This window comes from Ranitomeya imitator, chromosome 3, assembly GCF_032444005.1.
Source record: "Ranitomeya imitator isolate aRanImi1 chromosome 3, aRanImi1.pri, whole genome shotgun sequence".
Taxonomy (NCBI): domain Eukaryota; kingdom Metazoa; phylum Chordata; class Amphibia; order Anura; family Dendrobatidae; genus Ranitomeya; species Ranitomeya imitator.
Genome location: NC_091284.1, coordinates 548020270 through 548045775, shown reverse-complemented (window position 1 = coordinate 548045775; position 25506 = coordinate 548020270). Strand labels below are relative to the sequence as shown.

Here is a 25506-nt window from a genome sequence, read left to right as displayed (position 1 = left end):
ATCTTTACATGTTGCTTCTCCTACTGTTTTCTCACTAACTGAATAACCTACTTCCTGTCTGTAGGGTGTACACTGCAAAGGAGGAGATAATTTTTTTATTTGCATAGTATCAACCTCCTAGTGGCAGCAGCATACACCCATGGTTCCTGTGTCCCCCAATGAAGGCTTCGAGAAACAGATTTTACGGTAAGCAACCAAAAGTCCTGTTATATCTATCTACACTATCATTGTCTAAGGGTCACTTCCCTCTGTCTGTCACGGATATTCATTGGTCACGGCCTCTGTCATGGAAATCCAAGTCGCTGATTGGTCGTGGGCGTTTAACCACGACCAATCAGCGACGGGCACAGTCCGGCAGCAAAATGGTCGCTCATTCCTCCCCGCAGTCAGTGCCCGCTCCATACTCCCCTCCAGTCAGCCCTCACACAGGGTTAATGGACCACGTTATGCCGCGGTGTAACGCACTCCATTATCGCAGCTATTAACTCTGTGTGACCAACTTTTTACTATTGATGCTGCGTATGCAGCATCAATAGTAAAACGATCTAATGTTAAAAATAATAATAAAAGGTTATTCTCACCCTCCGACGTGGCGTGCTGTCCTCGGCAGTGCAAACGGCAGGTTCCGGTGCCAAGGATGCTATGTGAGAAGGACCTTCCATGACGTCACGGTGACCGCGACGTCATCACAGGTCCTGCACTCATACCAACCCTGGGACCAGAAGCTCCCACGTGCACCGCGCACAGGTGCCAGGACTACAAGGGACCTTCGGAAGGTGAGTATATGTTTATTTTAAGTCTTTTTTAACCATGCCTAAAGTGCCCACATTGCTATATACTACGTGGGCTGTGTTACATACTGCGTGGGCAATGTTATATAATACATGGCTGCTATGTACTACGTGGGCAGTGTTATATACTATGTGGGCAATGTTATATACTACATGGCTGCTATATACTACGTAGGCAGTGTTATATACTGTGTAGGCTGCGTTATATACTACATGGCTGTTATATACTATGTGGGCAATGTTATATACTGCGTGGGCTGTGTTATATACTGCGTGGCCACTGTTATATACTGTGTGGCCTGTATTAACGCATCGGGTATTCAAGAATGTCGTGACCTGTGCTATATACTAAGTGGCTGCTATATACATACATATTCTAGAATACCCGATGCGTTAGAATCGGGCCAACATCTAGTGTATGTATGTATATATATATATATATATATATATATATATATATATATATCAGCATGGCTTTTGACGGGATTAAACAGGATTAACCCCTTTCCGACATCGGGCATAATAGTACGCCGATGTCTGACTCCCTCCCTTTGATGTGGGCTCCAGCGGTGAGCCCACATCTTTTCCGGTACATGTCAGCTGTTTTGAACAGCTGATATGTGCCCAGAACAGCCGCTGGTGGAATCGCGATCCACCCGCGGCTATTAACTTGTTAAATGCTGCTGTCAAATGCTGATAGCGGCATTTAACTCGCGTTTCCGGAAATCCACTCACCGGTGACCCCCGTCACTTGATTGCGGGTCACCGGTTCATTGGCTCCTGGAGACCTCTATGGTTGTCACTGCCGGCTTGCTGTGAGTGCCGCCTGGTAGTCAGCGCTCATTGCAAATGAGTAATTCTACTACATAGAGGTGATCTGATCATCGCCTATATGTAGCAGAGCCGATCGGGTTATGGCAGCTTCTAATCTCCCATGGAGACTATTGAAGCATGGCAAAAAAAAAAAAAAAAGTATTTAAAAATATAAAAAAAAATCTTTCATATTACCCCATTTCACCCCATTCAAATTAAACAATAACAAAAATCAAACATACACATATTTGGTATCGCTGCTTTCAGAATCGGCTGGTCTAGCAATACAAAAATTAACCTAATCGCTAAATGGTGTAGCGAGAAAAAATGTCAAAACACCAGAATTACGTTTTTTGGGTCGCTGCGACAGGTGATGAAAAGATCATATCTGCACCAAAAAAAACAAAGTTTGGAATTTTTTTCACCACTTGCATAAAAAAGAACCTAGACATGTTTGGTGTCTATGTACTCATAACGACCTGGAAAATCATAATGGCAGGTCTGTTTTGGCATTTAGTGAACCTAGCAAAAAAAAAAAAAAGCCAAACAAAAAAACAAGTGTGGGATTGCACTTTTTTTGCTATTTCACCGCATTTGGAATTTTTACCTGTTTTCTAGTACACAACATGGTAAATCAATGGTGTCATTCAAAAGTACAACTTGTCCTGCAAAAGAAAGCCCTCACATGGCCATTTTGACTGAAAAATAAAAAAGTTGTGGCTCTGGGAAGAAGGGGAGCAAAAAATGAAAATGCAAAACCAAAAATTCCTCTGGTTAAGGGGATAAACAACCACCACAATACTGATTTCATCAACCCAGGTATTATTTTAATCAGTATAATTGTGCCATTCTGACACCGTGTGTAGGTTACTGTGCACAATTCTGCTGACAGGTTCCCCTGCTGACAGGAATTCTGGCTGTAAAGAGTTTTTTTTTTTTTTTTTACCAATGTTGTCCAATGCTCTACATAAGGCTACTTTCACACTAGTCCGACGGATGCGACGTGTGGCAATGCGTCGCTAATGCAAGTCTATGGAGAAAAAAACGCATCCTGCGGGCAACTTTGCAGGATGCGTTTTTTCTCCAAAACGACGCATTGCGACGTCCGTCACACGACGCTAGTGTGAAAGTAGCCTTAGCTGTAACTTGTGACTTGGTGGCTGCACTTCTTCATTCCACTGCCTTTGAGACTGCCAAGGATCGCACCAAATTAACTGGCATTCCGCATTTAGTACAAGGAGTTAGGCCACTTCATAATCCATTGGCATACAGTGGAACATGCAGCTTGCCGTCTGTTCCAAATGGAAAAACCTCAAGTGAAAGTGGTTTTGCCCATAATATATAGCACCTCTCAACTGAAGTGATAAATGTGGGTCTCGCTGCTAACCCTTCCCCTCCCACCAAAAAGCACACAGCTCAACAATATCTTAAATGCACAGTAGGTATGAGTTTTCATGACGTGTCATCCATTTTCACAAAACACGGACGGAAAGTCTCTTCAATTACACTACATGGGAACATGGCTTTAATCTGTATATGGTAAGCTAAAGATGTATAGGGAAGATAATTTACCCCGGTTTAGTCCAAATTTACTAAAAACTGTCACCAAAACATTCTCGCGCCTGGTTCATGCTGGTGTATTTCATGGTCTATGAACCTGGTTTTCACACGCTGTAGAGCCGCTTGTCAGTCCTGAGTGTGGCTGCCCGTATACGGACCTTCAAATACTCCCATCTGAACCTGGCTTTTAATGTAAGTTTAAAGACTAGTGATGAGCGAGTGTACTCGTTGCTCGGGTGATCTCAGAGTATTTTTTAGTGCTCGGAGATTTAGTTTTTATCACTGCAGTTGAATGATTTACAGCTACTAGCCAGCTTGATTACATGTGGGGGTTCCCTAGCAAACCCGGCAACCCCCACATGTACTCAGCCTGGCTAGTAGCTGTAAATCATTCAACTGCAGCGATGAAAACTTAATCTCCGAGCACTAAAAAAGACTCTGAGATCACCCGAGCAACGAGTACACTCGTTCATCACAGTTAAAGACCTGCCCTGGTTTCTCCAGCCAATTAGGCCATGTGCACAGGTTGCGTTTTTGCAGCGCGGACTTGTTAACAAAAAGTGATGCCAGCAAAGTGAATGAGAAACCTGAAGTGTTATGCACACGCTCCATTTTTTTAATTTGCAGATTTGGTGCAAAAATAATCTGCAGCAAGTCAATTCCCTGTGTGGTTTTTGCCAACGATTTTCACCCATTGACTTCAATGAAGTCAGTGAAAAACGGTAGAAAAACGCAAGTGTAAAAAAAGATTGCTGATTTGCTGCATCTATGCTTGCGTATTTGAAAAAAAAAAAACGCGCACCGGAAGAAGATAGGGAGAGACCCCCTTCCTCCCCCCCATGTCAGTAGCTGTCATGGGTCATTGGTTAAACAGTGTAAAAAGAAAAACTATGCAAACCGAACATAAACATTACATTCACCATCCATCGTTCCTACTTGCTTTCAATGAATGGAAAAATCTTTTTTTTTTTTTTCCTGAACTATCTTAAGTTTCTGTCTAAAAACGCACATTTCAGAGACTGTTTTCCTGCCAAGAGATGCAGAGATTTCTGCACACAAAATACAGAACATGTGTACACACCCTTGGAAATATTTGACTTGCCATACTTCACATGGCATGCCCTTTTTCTTTGGTATACTTTGGGATATGTTTCATGTTGTAAACCTTCTCCTTTACAGCAAGCGTATGACCAGAAGAACATAAGACGTCGTGTTTATGATGCCTTAAATGTGCTCATGGCTATGAACATTATTTCTAAAGAAAAAAAGGAAATAAAGTGGATTGGTTTACCTACAAACTCTGCTCAGGAATGTAAAAATTTAGAGGTATGTCTGTTTTTTAGTTTTTACTGCTTTATTTTGGTTTGTCCATTGTGAACTGAAATGGAATCTGTCAGCAGGTGTTTGATATGTAAACTGAGAGAAGCATCCTGTAACTATTGAGAGCCTGATTCCAGTGATGTCACTAACTGGGCTGTGTGCTGCTGTTTAACCCATTCCCGACCCATGACGCCACGTAGGCGTCATGAAAGTCGGTGCCAATCCGACCCATGACGCCTATGTGGCGTCATGGAAAGATCGCGTCCCTGCAGATCGGGTGAAAGGGTTAACTCCCATTTCAACCGATCTGCAGGGACAGGGGGAGTGGTAGTTTAGCCCGGGGGGGGGTGGCTTCACCCCCCCGTGGCTACGATCGCTCTGATTGGCAGTTTCACTTTCAACAGCCAATCAGAGCGATTTGTAATATTTCACCTATTATAACTGGTGAAATATTACAATCCAGCCATGGCCGAGGCTGCAATATCATCGGCCGTGGCTGGAAACACTAATGTGCCCCCACCCCACCGATCGCCCCCCCAGCCCTCCGATCCGTCCGGTACACTGCTCCGGCTCCCCTCCGTCCTGTGCTCCGCTCCCCCCGTGCTCCAGTCACCCCCCCTGCACTCCGATCCACCCCCCCGTGCTCCGTTCCACCCCCCGTGCTCCGTTCCAACGACCCCCCCCCCCCCCCCCCCGTGCTCCGTTACACCCACCCTCCCCCCCCCCCCGTGCTCCGTTCCACCCCTCCCGCGCTCCGATCCACCCCCCCATGCTCCGGTCCCCCCCCCCCCCATGCTTCCCCCCACCCCATCATACTTACCGATCCTGCCCGGGTCCGTCCGTCTTCTTCCTGGGCGCCGCCATCTTCCAAAATGGCGGGCGCAGATTCGTTCCAAAGTGCATTTTGATCACTGAGATAGATTATATCTCGGTGATCAAAATAAAAAAAATAATAAATGACCCCCCCCCCCCCCTTTGTCACCCCCATAGGTAGGGACAATAAAAAAATAAAGAATTTTTTTTTTTTTCCACTAATTTTAGAATAGGGTTAGGGTTTCGGTATGTGCACACGTATTCTGGTCCTCTGCGGATTTTTCCGCTGCGGATTTGATAAATCTGAAGTGCTAAACCGCTGCGGATTTATGGCGGATTTACCACGCTTTTTTCTGCGCATTTCACTGCGGTTTTACAACTGCGATTTTCTATTTGAGCAGTTGTAAAACCGCTGCGGAATCCGCACAAAGAAGTGACATGCTGCGGAATGTAAACCGCTGCGTTTCCGTGCAGTTTTTCCGCAGCATGTGTACAGCGATTTTTGTTTCCCATAGGTTTACATTGAACTGTAAACTCATGGGAAACTGCTGCGGATCCATAGCGTTTTCCGCAGCGTGTGCACATACCTTTAGAATTAGGCTATGTGCACACGGTGCGGATTTGGCTGCGGATTGGCCGCTGAGGATTTGCAACAGTGTTCCATCAGGTTTACAGTACCATGTAAACCTATGGAAAACCAAATCCGCTGTGCCCATGGTGTGGAAAATACCGTGCGGAAACGCTGCGTTGTATTTTCCACAGCATGTCAATTCTTTGTGCGGATTCCGCAGCGTTTTACACCTGTTCCTCAATAGGAATCTGCAGGTGAAATCCGCACAAAAAACACTGGAAATCCGCGGAAAATCCGCAGGTAAAACGCAGTGCCTTTTACCCGCGGATTTTTCAAAAATGATGCTGAAAAATCTCACACGAATCCGCAACGTGGGCACATAGCCTTAGGGTTAGGGTTGGAATTAGGGTTGTGGTTAGGGTTGTGATTAGGGTTATGGCTACAGTTGGGGTTAGTGTTGGAGGTAGAATTGAGGGGTTACCACTGTTTAGGCACATCAGGGGTCTCCAAACGCAACATGGCGCCACCATTGATCCCAGCCAATCTCGTATTCAAAAAGTCAAATGGTGCTCCCTCAATTCCGAGCCCCGACGTGTGCCCAAACAGTGGTTTACCCCCACATATGGGGTACCAGCATACTCAGGATAAACTGCGCAACAATTACTGGGGTCCAATTTCTCCTGTTACCCTTGTGAAAATAAAAAAATGCTTGCTAAAACATCATTTTTGAGGAAAGAAAAATGATTTATTATTTTCACGGCTCTGCGTTGTAAACGTCTGTGAAGCACTTGGGGGTTCAAAGTGCTCACCACATATCTAGATAAGTTCCTTGGGGGGTCTAGTTTCTAAAATGGGGTCACTTGTGGGGGGTTTCTACTGTTTAGGCACACCAGGGGCTCTGCAAACGCAACGTGACGCCCGCAGACCATTCCATCAAAGTCTGCATTTCAAAAGTCACTACTTCCCTTCTGAGCCCCGACGTGTGCCCAAACAGTGGTTTACCCCCACACATGGGGTATCAGCGTACTCAGGAGAAATTTGACCCCAATATTTGTTGTCCAGTTTCTCCTGTTACCCTTGGGAAAATTAAAAAATTCTGGGCTAAATAATTATTTTTGAGGAAAGAAAACATATTTATTATTTTCACGGCTCTGCATTATAAACTTCTGTGAAGCACTTGGGGGTTCAAAGTGCTCACCACACATCTAGATAAGTTCCTTTCAGGGTCTAGTTTCCAAAATGGGGTCACTTGTGGGGGGTTTCTACTATTAAGCCACATCAGGGGCTCTGCAAACGCAACGTGACGCCCACAGAGCATTCCATCAAAGTCTGCATTTCAAAACGTCACTACTTCACTTCCGAGCCCCGGCATGTGCCCAAACAGTGGTTTACCTCCACATATGGGGTATCAGCGTACTCAGGAGAAACTGGACAACAACTTTTGGGGTCAAATTTCTCCTGTTACCCTTGGGAAAATAAAAAATTGCAGGCTAAAAGATCATTTTTGAGAAAATAATTTTTTTTTTTTATTTTCATGGCTCTGCGTTATAAACTTCTGTGAAGCACTTGGGGGTTCAAAGTCCTCACCACACATCTAGATTAGTTCCTTTGGGGGTCTAGTTTCCAAAATTGGGTCATTTGTGGGGGATCTCCAATGTTTAGGCACACAGGGGCTCTCCAAACGCGACATGGTGTCCGCTAATGATTGGAGCTAATTTTCCATTTAAAAAGCCAAATGGCGTGCCTTCCCTTCCGTGCCCTGCCGTGCACCCAAACAGTGGTTTACCCCCACATATTGGGTATCAGCGTACTCAGGACAAACTGGACAACAACATTTGGGGTCCAATTTCCCCTATTACCCTTGGCAAAATAGGAAATTCCAGGCTAAAAAATCATTTTTGAGGAAAGAAAAATTATTTTTTATTTTCATGGCTCTGCGTTATAAACTTCTGTGAAGCATCTGGGGGTGTAAAGTGCTCAATATGCATCTAGATAAGTTCCTTGGGGGGTCTAGTTTCCAAAATGGGGTCACTTGTGGGGGAGCTCCAATGTTTAGGCACACAGGGGCTCTCCAAACGCGACATTGTGTCCGCTAACAATTGGAGCTAATTTTCCATTCAAAAAGTCAAATGGCGCGCCTTCCCTTCCGAGCCCTGCCGAGTGCCCAAACAGTGGTTTACCCCCACATATGAGGTATCGGCGTACTCGGGAGAAATTGCCCAACAAATTTTAGGATCCATTTTATCCTATTGCCCATGTGAAAATGAAAAAATTGAGGCTAAAAAATTTTTTTGTGAAAAAAAAGTACTTTTTCATTTTTACGGATCAATTTGTGAAGCACCTGGGGGTTCAAAGTGCTCACTATGCATCTAGATAAGTTCCTTGGGGCGTCTAGTTTCCAAAATGGGGTCGCTCCAATTTTTAGGCACACGGGGGCTCTCCAAACGTGACATGGTGTCCGCTAAAGAGTGGAGCCAATTTTTCATTCAAAAAGTCAAATGGCGCTCCTTCCCTTCCAAGCCCTGCCGTGCGCCCAAACAGTGGTTTACCCCCACATATGAGGTATCAGCGTACTCAGGACAAATTGGACAACAACTTTCGTGGTTCAGTTTCTCCTTTTACCATTGGGAAAATAAAAAAATTGTTGCTAAAAGATAATTTTTGTGACTAAAAAGTTAAATGTTCATTTTTTCCTTCCATGTTGCTTCTGCTGCTGTGAAGCACCTGAAGGGTTAATAAACTTCTTGAATGTGGTTTTGAGCACCTTGAGGGGTGCAGTTTTTAGAATGGTGTCACTTTTGGGTATTTTCAGCCATATAGACCCCTCAAACTGACTTCAAATGTGAGGTGGTCCCTAAAAAAAAATGGTTTTGTAAATTTCGTTGTAAAAATGAGAAATCGCTGGTCAAATTTTAACCCTTATAACTTCCTAGCAAAAAAAAATTTTGTTTCCAAAATTGTGCTGATGTAAAGTATACATGTGGGAAATGTTATTTATTAACTATTTTGTGTCACATAACTCTCTGGTTTAACAGAATAAAAATTCAAAATGTGAAAATTGCGAAATTTTCAAAATTTTCGCCAAATTTCCGTTTTTATCACAAATAAACACAGAATTTATTGACCTAAATTTACCACTAACATGAAGCCCAATATGTCACGAAAAAACAATCTCAGAACCGCTAGGATCCGTTGAAGCGTTCCTGAGTTATTACCTCATAAAGGGACACTGGTCAGAATTGCAAAAAACGGCAAGGTCTTTAAGGTCAAAATAGGCTGGGTCATGAAGGGGTTAAATAAAACCAGTGTTTTATCAGCAGATTATATCTACAGCACTAATGTCTTGTGCCTCCTAGTCAACTTCTTGGAGTAACCCCAACGGGGTTTTAACGGGCTGAGCATTGATGGATCTGCAGAAGAGAACACTGCATGTTGTCATTTTGATACAATCACACTAATAAGTGGCATATCGCTGGAATTCAGGGTCTCTGCCCCTACATCATGCTGCTCTCAGATTACCTTGCAAAAACCTGGTGACAGATTACCTTGAATCAACTCTGCATGTCATGTCTTGTGATGCTCTTTAAGGAAGATTCAAAAAGTAGTATAATGTAAGTTAAATATACTCGCCTACCACCACCTCTGGGATCCAGTGCCGTTCTGCTCCTCTTTCCAGTGATGTCACCGTTCTTCAGACTCTCCGGGTCACACGGTGCTCTTCGTAACCCACACAATGTAAGCATTACACACATAACACATAAACAAGCTACACTTTTATGTACACATTCACAGATATGATATAAAGAAACACCTTTGTTAGGATTGCTTCTTTAATAACAATAGTACTTGCATAACTTCAAAGATTGTTAAAGCAATGCTTCCATGTTTAGGACTCGGCAACAATTGAGTTGAGGGTAAATCCATTTCCGTTTCTCATTTGGGGCCCTTTTCCAAGCAGCAATAATTTAAGTGCAGTCTATCATGTTAAAATGTTTGTTTTTCTTTCCCTCTGTTTTTCGTAGTTTAGTTAACATACATAGTATCGCTAATATACCTGTTATTAGCATAGTATCTGTGCAAGCCTCCTCCCATCTATTGTGCAGTCACCAGTAGAGGAGGAGGGGGAAGAAGTATTCAGCAAACAGGTTGACAATTTCTCTTATTACTGATAATAATGGTAGAAATAGCGCAGTGCAAGCACAGTCACTTAAAAAAAAAAAAGGTTCCTGCAGGTAAAAACCAGTGTAAAACCTGGCGTAAGCCATTAATAAGACCGGGTATATGATGTGCAGTTACCATTGGTTGTCTCAGGCATACAGCTGGTACGTGAACTGGGATGGTATTGCACTTCTTTTTATAAAAAAAAAAATATATATATATCATTGCACAAAGTACACGTGGTCAGTCCACTTTTATATAGTTTAATCTTAAATTTAAATGGTGATCAGAGGTGGACGTAGCTTTTTGAATGATTTTCATTTGATAATACCGGTATTTGTGCAATCTTGGCTGATAAGCCACTTGAAAGGATTTTTTCTTTTTCTAGGTTGAAAGAGAAAGACGTCTTGAAAAAATAAAGCAAAAACAATCCCAGCTACAGGAACTTATACTACAGGTAATGTCTGCTCGGTTGTCACTTTTGTACGTTTATCCTGCTTCAGTGTGGTGCCAGTGCCCATCACAACCAGAGAGTTTGGGGCTTTTATTTCAGTTCAGGGTTTGAAATGTAAGCCGTGATTTTGATTGCTGCAAGCAAAATTGCCATCAAATTGTTTACAATATTTTCAGTGACCTCAATTTAAGCCCACCCTCCATTCCTTAGTAGAAACCTGTCAGCTTAAGAATTCTTTAGGCTGCATGGTATATTATAATAGGTTTGCAGGAAAGAGTCGTCATACCTACATATTTTAAGTAAAATCCCTGCTCATTCTGAACTTGGCAGCCAGTGGGTGGCTCTGATCATTGACAGCCTTCTCTGTATACCTGTGCATATGATGATAGGTGTCATCTGATTAGGAACGCCCATGGTTTCTGCTTAGTCCAGAATAATGCGCCTGGTCATGAAGGGCTTTTCTCATCATAAATGATTAAGGTGTCAAAGCTTTTGTAAGAACATGGACCTTTGCACTTTACTAAAAAAAAAAAAAACAGGGATTTTGTAATTCTATTAAGTGCTTGTTTTGTAGGTTTGCAGAGGTGGCATGATCAACTGTAGCCAGTCTGATAGGGAGAGGAGTGAACGGTTACAAGCTGTTTTCAGTGGAGCTTGTTCAATGATTCCCTCAAAGGCCTGAATTGCCGTTATATGCCCAACCATTTAAAAAAAAAAATGCCCGATACATAAAAATTGTTATTTAACCCCTTAATGACCGCCAATACGTCTTTTAACTGACCTGAGATATAAGAGAATAGCCTCCCCATACAGGTGACAATCCAGCAGCTGTACATTCTAGCTGACAACTTGCTTCATCAGCCATGGTCAGTGTTGTCACTGTCCATATCTGTTTAACCCCATAGATGCTGCTGTCAATAGTGACTACATCATATAAATGGTTAACAGAGTGTGGGGGCTTCATCTTTATCCCAATTGGTGCCCTCAGATCATGATTGTGTGGTCCTGATGTTTGCCATGGCAATTCATGACCAAATAGCGGCCTTAGAGTCTACTGGCTACAGTGGCCTGTTCAGAAGTCAGCGACATTTAGGTGGTAAAAATACACATTTTCATTTGTTATGCCACTTTGCATTAATTTCTGAAAATCACCTGAAGGGTTAATAAACTACCTGACTGCAGTTTTCAGTATGTCAAAGGGTGCTGTTTATAAAATGGTATCACTTTTGGGGGTTTCCCAATATATGGGACCCCTAAAGGCACTTCAAACATGGATAGGTCCCTAAAAAAAAAATAATTTTGTAAATTTCCTTGAAAAAATTAAAAATTACTGCTACATTTTGAAACCTAAAATGCTAACAAACTAAAAAAACATTTTATAAATGATATTGATGTAAAGCAGACATGTGGGAAATGTTATTCATTAATGGTTTGCTGTGGTATGGCCATCTGGATTAAAGGGATAAGCATTCAAAGTTTGAAAATTGTTAAAGGGAACCTGTCACCCCGAAAATCGCGGGTGAGGTAAGCCCACCGGCATCAGGGGCTTATCTGCAGCATTCTGTAATGCTGTAGATAAGCCCCCGATGTTACCTGAAAGAGGAGAAAAAGACGTTAGATTATACTCACCCAGGGGCAGTCCCGCTGCTGGTCCGGTCGGATGGGTGTCTCTGGTCCGCTGCGGCACCTCCCATCTTCATTCCAAGACGTCCTCTTCTAATCTTCAGCCACGGCTCCGGCACAGGCGTACTTTGTCTGCCCTGTTGAGGGCAGAGCAAAGTACTGCAGTGCGCAGGCGTCGGGCCTCTCTGACCTTTCCGGCGCCTGCGCACTGCAGTACTATCCTCTGCCCTCAACAGGGCAGACAAAGTATGCCTGTGCCGGAGCCGTGGCTGAAGATCAGAAGAGGACGTCTTGGAATGAAGATGGGAGGCACCGCAGCGGACCAGAGACACCCATCCGACCGGACCAGCAGTGGGACCGCCCCTGGGTGAGTATAATCTAACCTCTTTTTCTCCTCTTTCAGGTAACATCGGGGGCTGTTGATACAGCAACATTAAGGTATGCACATCAGACTATATATTCACCAGGCTGTTAACTAGCAAAACCTCCTACTATTGAACGCTTACAAAGAAGGTTTATATATTTTGCTATTTCCTGACTACAGCCCCCTATATAGTGAATTCCTATCAAACTTTTATTTGCTAACAGCGGCATCCTGTGGTCGCAGGGCTTCTCTGTAGTGAAAGATATTTGCATGCGTATTTATGTGAATGTTTTTACATATATGCACACTCTATAGCGCGGTATTTTTAAGCTGCTTATCTACAGCATTACAGAATGCTGTAGATAAGCCCCTGATGCCGGTGGGTTTACCTCACCCGCGATTTTCGGGGTGACAGGTTCCCTTTAATTTTTTTAAATTTTTCTCAAATATCAAACAATAGAACCACAGCGGAAGCTTAGATGCCAATAAAAAACTAAATTTTATTAATAGTACAATTAAAAATTCTATTAGAGTCCAATTACAGTCAGTGGAGATACATGAGACAGAATTATACTGTCTGCTGAGGAAAATACATATAATACCTAATATAAATCATATGATCCCAAATAAATACATATAAAACCCACAAGAATCAATAAGGCATGAGTGTTACACAGTACATCTATATATAAAGGCCATAAGTGTGCCATAAAAGGAGAAAAGCCTAAGGGATATGAGCTGGATTAATATGCCTACAAGAGCAATGGCTGCTGACAAATGTCACGGATACCAAGGGTTAAATCAAATGTATGTTGGCAGACAAAGCTAGCCTAACACATAAGGTATATGAACCTAAAAGATCCCTGAATGATACAGCTATATCTATTCACATAGTAGCCAAAAAGTGCATGCTGTGCTAAAGTGCAAATATATATCCACAGGGGTCAATAAGGCATGAGTGTTACACAGTACATATATATTATAAGGACCATAAGTGTGCCATAGAAAAAGAAATGCCTAAGGGGATATGGGCTGAATTAATATGCCTAAAGGTACCGTCACATTAGACGATATCGCTAGCGATCCGTGACGTTGCAGCGTCCTCGCTAGCGATATCGTCCAGTGTGACAGGCAGCAGCGATCAGGCCCCTGCTGTGTTGTCGCTGGTCGGGGAAGAAAGTCCAGAACTTTATTTGGTCGCTGGACTCCCCGTAGACATCGCTGAATCGGCGTGTGTGACACCGATTCAGCGATGTCTTCACTGGTAACCAGGGTAAACATCGGGTAACTAAGCGCAGGGCCGCACTTAGTAACCCGATGTTTACCCTGGTTACCATCCTAAAAGTAAAAAAAAACAAACAGTACATACTAACCTACCGCTGTCTGTCCTCCAGCGCTGTGCTCTGCTCTCCTCCTGTACTGTCTGTGAGCGTCGGTCAGCCGGAAAGCAGAGCGGTGACGTCACCGCTCTGCTTTCCGGCCGCTGTGCTCACAGCCAGTACAGGAGGAGAGCAGAGCGCAGCGCTGGAGGACAGACGGCTGTAGGTAAGTATGTACTGTTTGTTTTTTTTTACTTTTAGGATGGTAACCAGGGTAAACATCGGGCTACTAAGCGCGGCCCTGCGCTTAGTTACCCGATGTTTACCCTGGTTACCGGCATCGTTGGTCGCTGGAGAGCTGTCTGTGTGACAGCTCTCCAGCGACCAAACAGCGACGCTGCAGCGATCCGGATCATTGTCGGTATCGCTGCAGCGTCGCTAAGTGTGACGGTACCTTAAGAGAGCAATGGTTACTGAAGAGTGTCACAGATACCAAGGGTTAAATCAAGTGTATGTTGGCAGACAAAGCTAGCCTAACACATAAGGTATATAAACCTAAAGGATCCCTGAATGATACAGCTATATCTATTCACATAGTAGCCAAAAAATGCATGCTGTGCTAAAGTGCAAAGGCATAAATGGAGGTAGGAATGTATTTACCTATAGCAGCAGACCAGTAGATGGACCCCGACACGTGTTTCGCGGTTAAGCTTGGTCCAGGGGGATAGTCTCCTTTCTGATATTTTTTTTATAAATGAACACAAAACATATTGATCTAAATTTACTATTATCATAAAGTATAAGGTGTCACGAAAAAAACAATCTAAAAAATTTGTCTCCGTCACTAAGGGGTTAAAGTTTTTCCCCCTCTGATATCGCCCAATATCAGCAAAATAAATAATAAAATTAAAACAGCAAATATTTAAGCTCCACGTATCAGAAAACATCCTAACAATATATATATATTTTTTCATTGAGGGTTCTTAAAACTGGATTTAAAAATAAATAAATTTGCTTTGACAGTAATTAAATGAAAATGACAAAACTTGAGCTGGTGAAGGGCAGGTGCACACAGCATACCCACAGAGTTTATTGCCGTAGGAAGACACTTCAGGAAAACGCCAGCCGCTTTTCATGAAGCATCGTTTGAGGGGTTTTGTGGTGTAGCATCGGCCTTCTTTTTCCCACCTTAGATGATTGTGGTGGCCACTTCATTCAGCTGTGTGACAACTTTTGAAGCCTGAAGCGTTTAAATGAAGTAACTGAACACAGACATTGCAAGTACATTAGTTTTGATATTGTTGTGAATATGTTCATACATTTTGGCGTGTTTTTCTTTGTTTTTTTGTTTTTGTTTTTTTAGTGCTATTTAACGCAGTATTTCCTATTTCCACATTCCCTAAAGGGGGTTGTCCAGCTCCAGAAGAAAAGCGTGCGGTCAGTTGCTGACTGTTAAATCGTGACAGTATGCACAATGTGCACAGTCACAATTCCCCTTAATTTACCGTGTGGGTTGACGGTCACATGACCTTTTCTTATGATTAGCATATTTTGTTTCCATAGAAGAGAATTGAGAAGCGCAGGAGTAGTCTAGTTGGAATGTGACCGCGAAGGATGCAAATTGCAAAGATGTGGTCATGTGACCTCCGAACCCCACTGGGAATGGGGGGGGGAGTGACAACTTGCTGCATCAGCCAGTTTCAGTGTTGGCACCGATCACGGCCGTTTTACTCCTTATTTGCTGCTGTCAATAATGATTACAGCATCTAAACGGTTAACAGGATGCGGAAGCTCCCTCTTTAACCCGTTTGACACTGAGATCATGATTGTGTGGTCCTGATGTTTGCTATGGTAGTTCATGGCCCATTAACTGCTTTAGCATATGCTGGCTACAGCAGCCTGCTAAGAAGTTATCGAAATTTAGATGGTAAGAATAAAATTTTTCATTCCTGTAATGCCACTTTGCATTAATTCCTGCCAAGCACCTGAAGGGTTAATGAAATACTTAAAATCAATTTTGAATATGTTGATGGACGCAGTTTTTAAAATGCTATCACTTTTGGAGGTTTCCAATATATAGGACCCCCAAAGCCACTTCAAAACTGAACAGGTCCCTATAAAAAATAAGTTTTGTAAATTTCCTTTTAAAAGAAGTGCTACATTTTTAAACCTTCTAAAATGTTAACAAAATAATAATAATAATAATAATAATCTTTATTTTTATATAGCGCTAACATATTACGCAGCGCTTTACAGTTTGCACACATTTTCATCCCTGTCCCCGTTGGGGCTCACAATCTAGGTTCCCTATCAGTATGTCTTTGGAATGTGGGAGGAAACCGGAGTACCCGGAGGAAACCCACGCAAACACGGAGAGAACATACAAACTCTTTGCAGATGTTGTCCTTCGTGGGGCTTGAACCCAGGACTCCAGCGCTGCAAGGCTGCTGTGGCCTCTTTCACACTTCAGTCGTTTGGCGTCAGTCACTACCGACATAGTGACGGATTGACGGATCCGTCACAATTGTTGCGAAAACGGTTCTAACTGATCCGTTTTTTTGACGGATCCGTTACTTGGGGGTTGTCTGGGAGAAGTATCTACTCTTTGGAGCATGCGCAATTGAAAAAACGGATTGGGGCGACGGATCCGCCGAAAAAACGGTTGCGGCGGATCCGTCGCCCATAGGCGCCCATTCTATGGAATGGCGGACGCGACGGATCCGTCGCGATCCGCCATTTCGGCGTTGACAAAAAACGTTCCAATGTCCGTCTATTTTCAGAAAACGTCCGCCAAATTTCGACGGATCCGTCGCATGACGGATGGAACGGACGACCATCCGTCACAATCCGTCACTAATGCAAGTCTATGGGAAAATAACGGATCCGTCAAAAAAAATGACGGATCCGTTATTTGAGGAAAATGACGGTTTTAGACTGACGCCAAATAACTGAAGTGTGAAAGAGGCCTGTGCTAACCACTGCGCCACCGTGCTGCCCATGTTTTACAAATGGTGCTGATGTAAGGCAGACATGAGGAAGTGTTGTTGATATTAGTGTGATAACTATCATTCATTAAAAGTTTAAAAATTAGATTTTTTTTTTTTTTTTTTTTATAATTTTTTTTTATGTTTTGATTGCTTTGTATAAATATCAACCTAACTTTACCATCATAAAGTATAATGTGTCACACAAAAAAATTCTTAAAATAACTGGGATATGTTGGTGTTACAGAGTTATTACCACAGTCACACTGGTCAGATTTAAAAACATTGGCCTGGTCACTAAGGGGTTAAACCACTTCTCTTTTCCCCAACAATTTTATGTAAACACTCTATTTCTGCTATTTTATTACGGCTTAGGTTGTTCCTTCTGACAGATTCGCTTTCAAAATGTTCATGAAGGCAGCCAACACTTCTAATGGCCACCAGCAATCTACACAATGCAATCGCATGGTTCAGATGGTTTTCCATGGCAATTAGGGCCTTATGAAGATCGCATGTCTGCCGTGTGAGACTTACGATGATCAGCTTGTGGCTTGGCTTCATAGGAGATTGTTTATTTCATAAAACACAACAATACTATTGTGTGAAGAAATTTTGGTTAGATCCAAATTTGCAGTGGGTTAAGGAAAGTAATCTATCAGTCATGTGTCACACTGGTAACTGCCTGTTTTATTTAAAATAAGCTCTGGAGGCAGATTCTCTGGGAGATCTGTGTCTGACCCATAGCTTGTTTACATGTTAAAGAGAATTTGTCTTTAGGATTAATCCTCCTAGTCATCTATATGGACATGTAGGTCATAGGAAAGTGAATAATATGATACCTTGATATTAGCGATCTGAAGTCGTCTTTCAGAGAAAGACACATTTTTATTAAAATGTAAATGAGCAGGTAAAGGGACTTAAATTGAACAGTCACTCTGTGCTGACAAAGTACAAAGACGCTCGGTGTATCACGGCTGGTCAAATCATTTAAATTCATACTCCTTACCGCTTGCTTGTTTTCCTCAACCTCCACCTCCCCAATCTTTTTTGACAGTTCTGGCTTCATAAGGCCAGAGAATGGTGGTGGTAAATGGGGAAACAAGCTGGTGGTAAGATGTATTTAAAGGTTTGGCCATGCCATGATGCACCAAGTGGCTGTACGTGGTTTCAGCAATCATTCTGTGCTGTGACAGTCCCTTTAAGATCTACAGACAGGACACTGATCTGCATGAGAATCTGCCTCCAGAGCTTATTTTACATGAAAGGGGGAATTACCAGTTTGAGGCAAGTAACTAACACAGCACGGTAGAACTGAACTTTGTCTCCTTACAAACACACGCTTCTCCGGTTTCTTCCTACGTTCCAAAAGACATACTGATAGGGAATTTAGATTGTGAACCCCATTGGGGACAGCGATGATTATGTCTGTAAAGCGCTGCAGAATATGTTAGCGCTATATAAAAATAAAGCTTATTGTTAAGGGGTTAATAAAAAAACATTTGTGAAAAAAGGACATGTTTTTCATGGACACAGTCCGTGAAAAAAAGGAAACATGGGAGTAGCACTATAGATTATAATTAACCCCTCTGTGACCTTAGACGTACTATCCCGTCGAGGTGCCCTGGGCTTATCTGACCCTGGACGGGATAGTACGTCATAGCCGATCGGCCGCGCTCACGGGGGGAGCGCGGCCGGGTGTCAGCTGCTTATCGCAGCTGACATCCGGCACTATGTGCCAGGAGCGGTCACGGACCGCCCCCGGCACATTAACCCCATGGCACACCGCGATCAAAGATGATCGCGATGTGCCGGCGGTGCAGGGAAGCACCGCGCAGGGAGGGGGCTCCCTGCGGGCTTCCCTGAGCCCCCCGCAGCAACGCGATGTGATCGCGTTGCTGCGAGGGTCTCCTCACCTCCCTCCCTGCTCGAGCCCCGGATCCAAGATGGCCGCGGATCCGGGTCCTGCAGGGAGGGAGGTGGCTTCACAGAGCCTGCTTAGAGCAGGCACTGTGAAGGCTGCAGCGCTGCATGTCAGATCAGTGATCTGACAGAGTGCTGTGCAAACTGTCAGATCACTGATCTGTGATGTCCCCCCCTGGGACAAAGTAAAAAAGTAAAAAAAAAAATTTTCCAAATGTGTAAAAAAAAATAAAAAAAAATATTCCAAAATAATGAAAAAAAAAAAAAATATTATTCCCATAATTACATTTCTTCATCTAAATAAAAAAAAAAAACCAATAAAAGTACACATATTTAGTATCGCCGCGTCCGTAACGACCCGACCTATAAAACTGTCCCACTAGTTAAACCCTTCAGTAAACACCGTAAGAAAAAAAAAAAAAAAACGAGGCAAAAAACAACGCTTTATTATCATACCGCCGAACAAAAAGTGGAATAACACGCGATCAAAAGGACAGATATAAATAACCATGGTACCGCTGAAAGCGTCATATTGTCCCGCAAAAAAAGAGCCGCCATACAGCATCATCAGCAAAAAAATAAAAAAGTTATAGTCCTGAGAATAAAGCGATGCAAAAATAATTATTTTTTCTGTAAAATAGTTTTTATCGTATAAAAGCACCAAACCATAAAAAAATGATATAAATGAGGTATCGCTGTAATCGTACTGACCCGAAGAATAAAACTGATTTATCAATTTTACCAAACGCGGAACGGTATAAACGCCTCCCCCAATAGAAATTCATGAATAGCTGGCTTTTGGTCATTCTTCCTCACAAAAATCGGAATAAAAAGCGATAAAAAAATGTCACGTGCCCAAAAATGTTTTCAATAAAAACGTCAACTCGTCCCGCAAAAAACAAGACCTCACATGACTCTGTGGACCAAAATATGGAAAAATTATAGCTCTCAAAATGTGGTATTGCAAAAAATATTTTTTGCAATAAAAAGGGTCTTTCAGTGTGTGACGGCTGCCAATCATAAAAATCCGCTAAAAAACTCGCTATAAAAGTAAATCAAACCCCCCTTCATCACCCCATTAGGGCTAGGGTTAGGGCTAGGGTTAGGGCTAGGGTTAGGGTTAGGGCTAGGGTTAGGGTTAGGGTTGGGGCTACAGTTAGGGTTGGGGCTAAAGTTAGGGTTAGGGTTTAGATTACATTTACAGTTGGGAATAGGGTTGGGATTAGGGTTAGGGGTGTGTCAGGGTTAGAGGTGTGGTTAGGGTTACCGTTGGAATTAGGGTTAGGGGTGTGTTTAGATTAGGGTTTCAGTTATAATTGGGGGGTTTCCACTGTTTCGGCACATCAGGGGCTCTCCAAACACGACATGGCGTCCGATCTCAATTCCAGCCAATTCTGCGTTGAAAAAGTAAAACAGTGCTCCTTCCCTTCCGAGCTCTCCTGTGTGCCCAAACAGGGGTTTACCCCAACATATGGGGTATCAGCGTACTCAGGACAAATTGGACAACAACTTTTGTGGACCAATTTCTCCTGTTACCCTTGGGAAAATACAAAACTGGGGGCTAAAAAATAATTTTTGTGGGAAAACAAAAAGATTTTTTATTTTCACGGCTCTGCGTTATAAACTGTAGTGAAACACTTGGGGGTTCAAAGTTCTCACAACACATCTAGATAAGTTCATTGAGGGGTCTAGTTTCCAATATGGGGTCACTTGTGGGGGGTTTCTACTGTTTAGGTACATTAGGGGCTCTGCAAACGCAATGTGACGCCTGCAGACCAATCCATCTAAGTCTGCATTCCAAATGATGCTCCTTCCCTTCCGAGCCCTCCCATGCGCCCAAACGGTGGTTCCCCCCCACATATCGGGTATCAGCGTACTCAGGACAAATTGGACAACAACATTTAGGGTCCAATTTCTCCTGCTAACCTTGGAAAAATACAAAACTGGGGGCTAAAATATAATTTTTGTGGAAAAAAAAATATTTTTTATTTGCATGGCTCTGCGTTATAAACTGTAGTGAAATACTTGGGGGTTCAAAGCTCTCACAACACATCAAGATGAGTTCCTTAGGGGGTCTACTTTCCAAAATGGTGTCACTTGTGTGGGGTTTCTACTGTTTAGGTACATTAGGGGCTCTGCAAACGCAATGTGACGCCTGCAGACCATTCCATCTAAGTCTGCATTCCAAATGGCGCTCCTTCCCTTCCGAACCCTCCCATGCGCCCAAACGGTGGTTCCCCCCCACATATGGGGTATCAGCGTACTCAGGACAAATTGGACAACAACTTTTGGGGTCCAATTTCTCCTGTTACCCTAGGGAAAATACAAAACTGGGGGCTAAAAAATAATTTTTGTGGGAAAAAAATTTTGTTTTATTTTTATGGCTCTGCATTATAAACTTCTGTGAAGCCCTTGGTGGGTCAAAGTGCTCACCACACATCCAGATAAGTTCCTTAGGGGGTCTACTTTCCAAAATGGTGTCACTTGTGGGGGGTTTCAATATTTAGGCACATCAGTGGCTCTCCAAACGCAACATGGCGTCCCATCTCAATTCCTGTCAATTTTGCATTGAAAAGTCAAACGGCGCTCCTTCCCTTCCGAGCTCTCCCATGCGCCCAAACAGTGGTTTACTGCCACATATGGGGTATCAGCGTACTCGGGACAAATTGGACAACAACTTTTGAGGTCCAATTTCTTCTCTTACCCTTGGAAAAATAAAAAATTGGGGGCAAAAATATAATTTTTGTGAAAAAATATGATTTTTTATTTTTACGGTTCTGCATTATAAACTTCTGTGAAGCACTTGGTGGGTCAAAGTGCTCACCACACATCCAGATAAGTTCCTTAGGGGGTCTACTTTCCAAAATGGTGTCACTTGTGGGGGGTTTCAATGTTTAGGCACATCAGTGGCTCTCCAAACGCAACATGGCGTCCCATCTCAATTCCTGTCAATTTTGCATTGAAAAGTCAAATAGCGCTCCTTCCCTTCCGAGCTCTCCCATGCGCCCAAACAGTGGTTTACTGCCACATATGGGGTATCAGCGTACTCAGGACAAATTGGACAACAACTTTTTGGGTCCAATTTCTCCTGTTACCCTTGGTAAAATAAAACAAATTGGAGCTGAAGTAAATTTTTTGTGTAAAAAAGTTAAATGTTCATTTTTATTTAAACATTCCAAAAATTCCTATTAAACACCTGAAGGGTTAATAAACTTCTTGAATGTGGTTTTGAGCACCTTGAGGGGTGCAGTTTTTAGAATGGTGTCACACTTGGGCATTTTCTATCATATAGACCCCTCAAAATGACTTCAAATGAGACGTGGTCCCTAAAAAAAAATGGTGTTGTAAAAATGAGAAATTGCTGGTCAACTTTTAACCCTTATAACTCCCTAACAAAAAAAAAAATTGGTTCCAAAATTATGCTGATGTAAAGGAGACATGTGGGAAATGTTACTTATTAAGTATTTTGTGTGACATATCTCTGTGATTTAATTGCATAAAAATTCAAAGTTTGAAAATTGCGAAATTTTCAAAATTTTTGCCAAATTTCCGTTTTTTTCACAAATAAACGCAGGTACTATCAAAGAAATTTTACCACTATCATGAAGTACAATATGTCACGAGAAAACAATGTCAGAATCACCAGGATCCGTTGAAGCGTTTCGGAGTTATAACCTCATAAAGGGACAGTGGTCAGAATTGTAAAAATTGGCCTGGTCATTAACGTGCAAACCACCCTTGGGGGTAAAGGGGTTAATGATGAGCGAGTGTACTTGTTGCACGGGTGGTCTCGAGTATTTGTAACTGCTGAGATTTTGTTTTCGTTGCCTCAGCGGCATGATTTACAGCTGATAGACAGCTTGAATACATGTGGGGATTCCCTAGCAACCAGGCAACCCCCACTTGTACTCAGGCTGGCTAATAGCTGTAAATCTTGCAGCTGTGTCAACAAAAACTAAATCTCCGAGCAGTTACAAATACTCGGAGACCACCGGAGCAACAAGTACACTAGCTCATCACTAATTATAATGATATTTAATCTAAAAAATAAAAAAAAAAAGACTGCAACACACACGTACTGTCTTGTACTATTCAAACTGCATATCCAAGCCCTTTCCACTTCCTGCCGCCTTCAACTCAAAAATATTTCACGGATCCGTACATTCCTAAACCAAGAATCTGCAAAAACCCTAGTCCATGCCCTCATCATCTCCCTCCTCGACTACTGTAACCTCCTGCTCTGTGGCCTCCCCTCGAACACTCGCACCCCTCCAATCAATTCTAAACTCTGCTGCCCGACTAATCCACCTGTCCCCCCGCTATTCCCTGGCCTCTCCCCTCTGTCAATCCCTTCTCTGGCTCCCCATTACCCAGAGACTCCAGTACATAAGCCTAACCATGACATTCAAAGCCATCCACAACCTGTCTCCTCCATACATCTATGACCTTGTCTCCCGATACTTTCCTGCACGCAACCTCCGATCCTCACAAGATCTCCTTCTCTACTCCCCTTATCTCCTCTTCCCACAATCGCATACAAGATTTCTCTCGCGCATCACCCCTACTCTGGAACGCTCTACCACAACATATCAGACTCTCGCCTACCATCGAAACCTTCAAAAAGAACCTGAAGACCCACCTCTTCCGGCAAGCCTACAACGTGCAGTAATCACCGATCAACCAAACCACTGCACGACCAGCTCTATCCTCACCTCTGTATCCTCACCCATCCCTTGTAGATTGTGAGCCCTCGCAGGCAGGGTCCTCTCTCCTCCTGTACCAGTTATGACTTGTATTGTTCAAGATTATTGTACCTGTTTTTATGTATACCCCTCCTCACATGTAAAGCGCCATGGAATAAATGGCGCTATAATAATAAATACGTGCAACATGGATGTCTGAATGAGGCATTAGAGAGCAAAATTTTAATTCATCGTTTATCATACGATGTCCTCTTTTTAAGAAATTTTGCAGCAGCTTTTGCAAGCAAAAGTCAAGTGTAATATACAAAAAGAAAGTTACAATTTATTAGGACCTGCTCCTGCATTTGACACTTGTACTCAATGAATTCATCTGGTGACATAAGCTCCCACAACGCACTGCCCTTAGTCTAAACACCCAGGAAAAAAACTAATATATCTAAAAAGTATACAAGATGAGTAAAGCCAATTAGTTACACAGCTTCTTATGTAGCCTTGGAATGTAAAACTGTAATTTTCAGAATTGTTTCAAATGCATTATTTTTCTTTTTGTTATTCTAAACAATGTCTGATGAAAGTTATCCACATTTTCCAGAGAGTCCACCATATAGTGAAAGTTTTGTTCTGTTTTGTGTTTCAGCAAATTGCCTTTAAAAACCTAGTTCAAAGAAATCGTCAGGCCGAGCAGCAAGCGAACAGATCTCCTCCTGCCAATTCGGTCATACATTTACCTTTCATCATAGTGAACACCAGCAAGAAGACTGTGATTGATTGTAGTATTTCTAATGATAAGTAAGTAAAACGTCAACCATGTGTATTTTGGTTATAGGTACAGTAAACCTTAAAGGGTTGTATTGTCCCAACACTTTAAAATGATAAACTATGCAAAGATCTGGCTGCTAAGATGCCTGCTGAAATGCCCCGTCCGAGTGAAGCACAGTCATGCATATTCATCAGCGCTGCAATTGTTCTCATGAAAAAGCCCCATTCTTGGAATTGATTTGATGTTCCAGCACATACAACCCACCAATCTACAAGTATCAAATGTTCTTTAATTAACCCCTTCACGCCATGGCCATTTTCCGTGTTTTTTTTGTTTGTTTTTTTCTCCCCTTCTTCCGTGTTTATTTTTCTGTTTTTATAGCCATATGAGGGCTTCTGTTTTTGCCGGACGAGTTGTATTTTTGAATGACACTATTGATTCTACTGCTTATTCCAAGTGTTAAAAAAAAGTGCAATTGTTCTTTTGCCTTTTTTTTCTTTACCATACGGTAAAACTGACCTAGCAATATGATTCCCTAGGACTGTATGAGTACCGTATGTAGATACCAAACATGTATAGCCATTTTTTTTCCCACCAGTTTCACAGGAGGCTGGTAAGGTCAGGCACGTTGGTCTACAACAGACCCTTGGATGTCATGACAATCACGTCACAGGCACGCCCCTCTCGGCGCGTATTAAATGCCACTGTCAGAGGTCAACACCGAGATTTAACAGGTTAACAGCTGTGGGTGGAGTTCCACTGTGGCATTTTAAAGCACACAATGGCTCTTTAAGTCAACTGTCATGTGCAAGGGAAGATGCAAGCTCGGCATGCAAGCCTTTATCAGTCGGTGAGCCAGCATATGGTGTATCAGCGCATTATATGACGGTAAGGGGTTAATAATTTAAATATGGAAAGCTTTTAGTTAATGTGAGGGCTCATTCACGTGTTCGTTATTTGCAAACGAGTTTTATCCGTGATTTAAACTATTCGCTCATGTACGTGATTTTTCACAGACTGAGCAATAAACACAAAATCATGGAGACCTGTTCGGTATTGATCCACGTTTCTGATCAAAATTGGAAGTTCTAGTCTAAGGTTCCATGAATCTGATAACACTCACAAGGGCATCCAGGTGCTGTCTGATTTTAACAAACTGTTAGATACAAGAAGGTATAGAAACTTTTTTTTTTTAATTCATGAGAAAAATTGATAAAACTTGAGTTTTTCTCATATGTGAAAAAAAGTGACGTGAATAAGCCCTTAACCATGTCTTTGCTGGGAAGCGCTAGAAACCGGAGACAAAGCACCATCTTTTACCAAACCAAGTTGAATTTGTGTTTTTTTTATTAC

At 42.5% G+C, this 25506-nt stretch overlaps 1 protein-coding gene across 2 annotated transcripts in view; it reads left to right on the top strand.

Moving 5' to 3' along the window:
• TFDP1 (transcription factor Dp-1) overlaps positions 1-25506 on the top strand; it is a 156380-nt gene that overhangs the window by 98882 nt on the left and 31992 nt on the right. For both annotated transcript variants that reach the window (XM_069757876.1, XM_069757877.1), the window contains exons 7-9: positions 4344-4490; positions 10415-10483; positions 24031-24182. In XM_069757876.1, coding sequence (XP_069613977.1) covers positions 4344-4490; positions 10415-10483; positions 24031-24182 — 368 coding nt within the window. The remainder of the gene's footprint in view (positions 1-4343; positions 4491-10414; positions 10484-24030; positions 24183-25506) is intronic.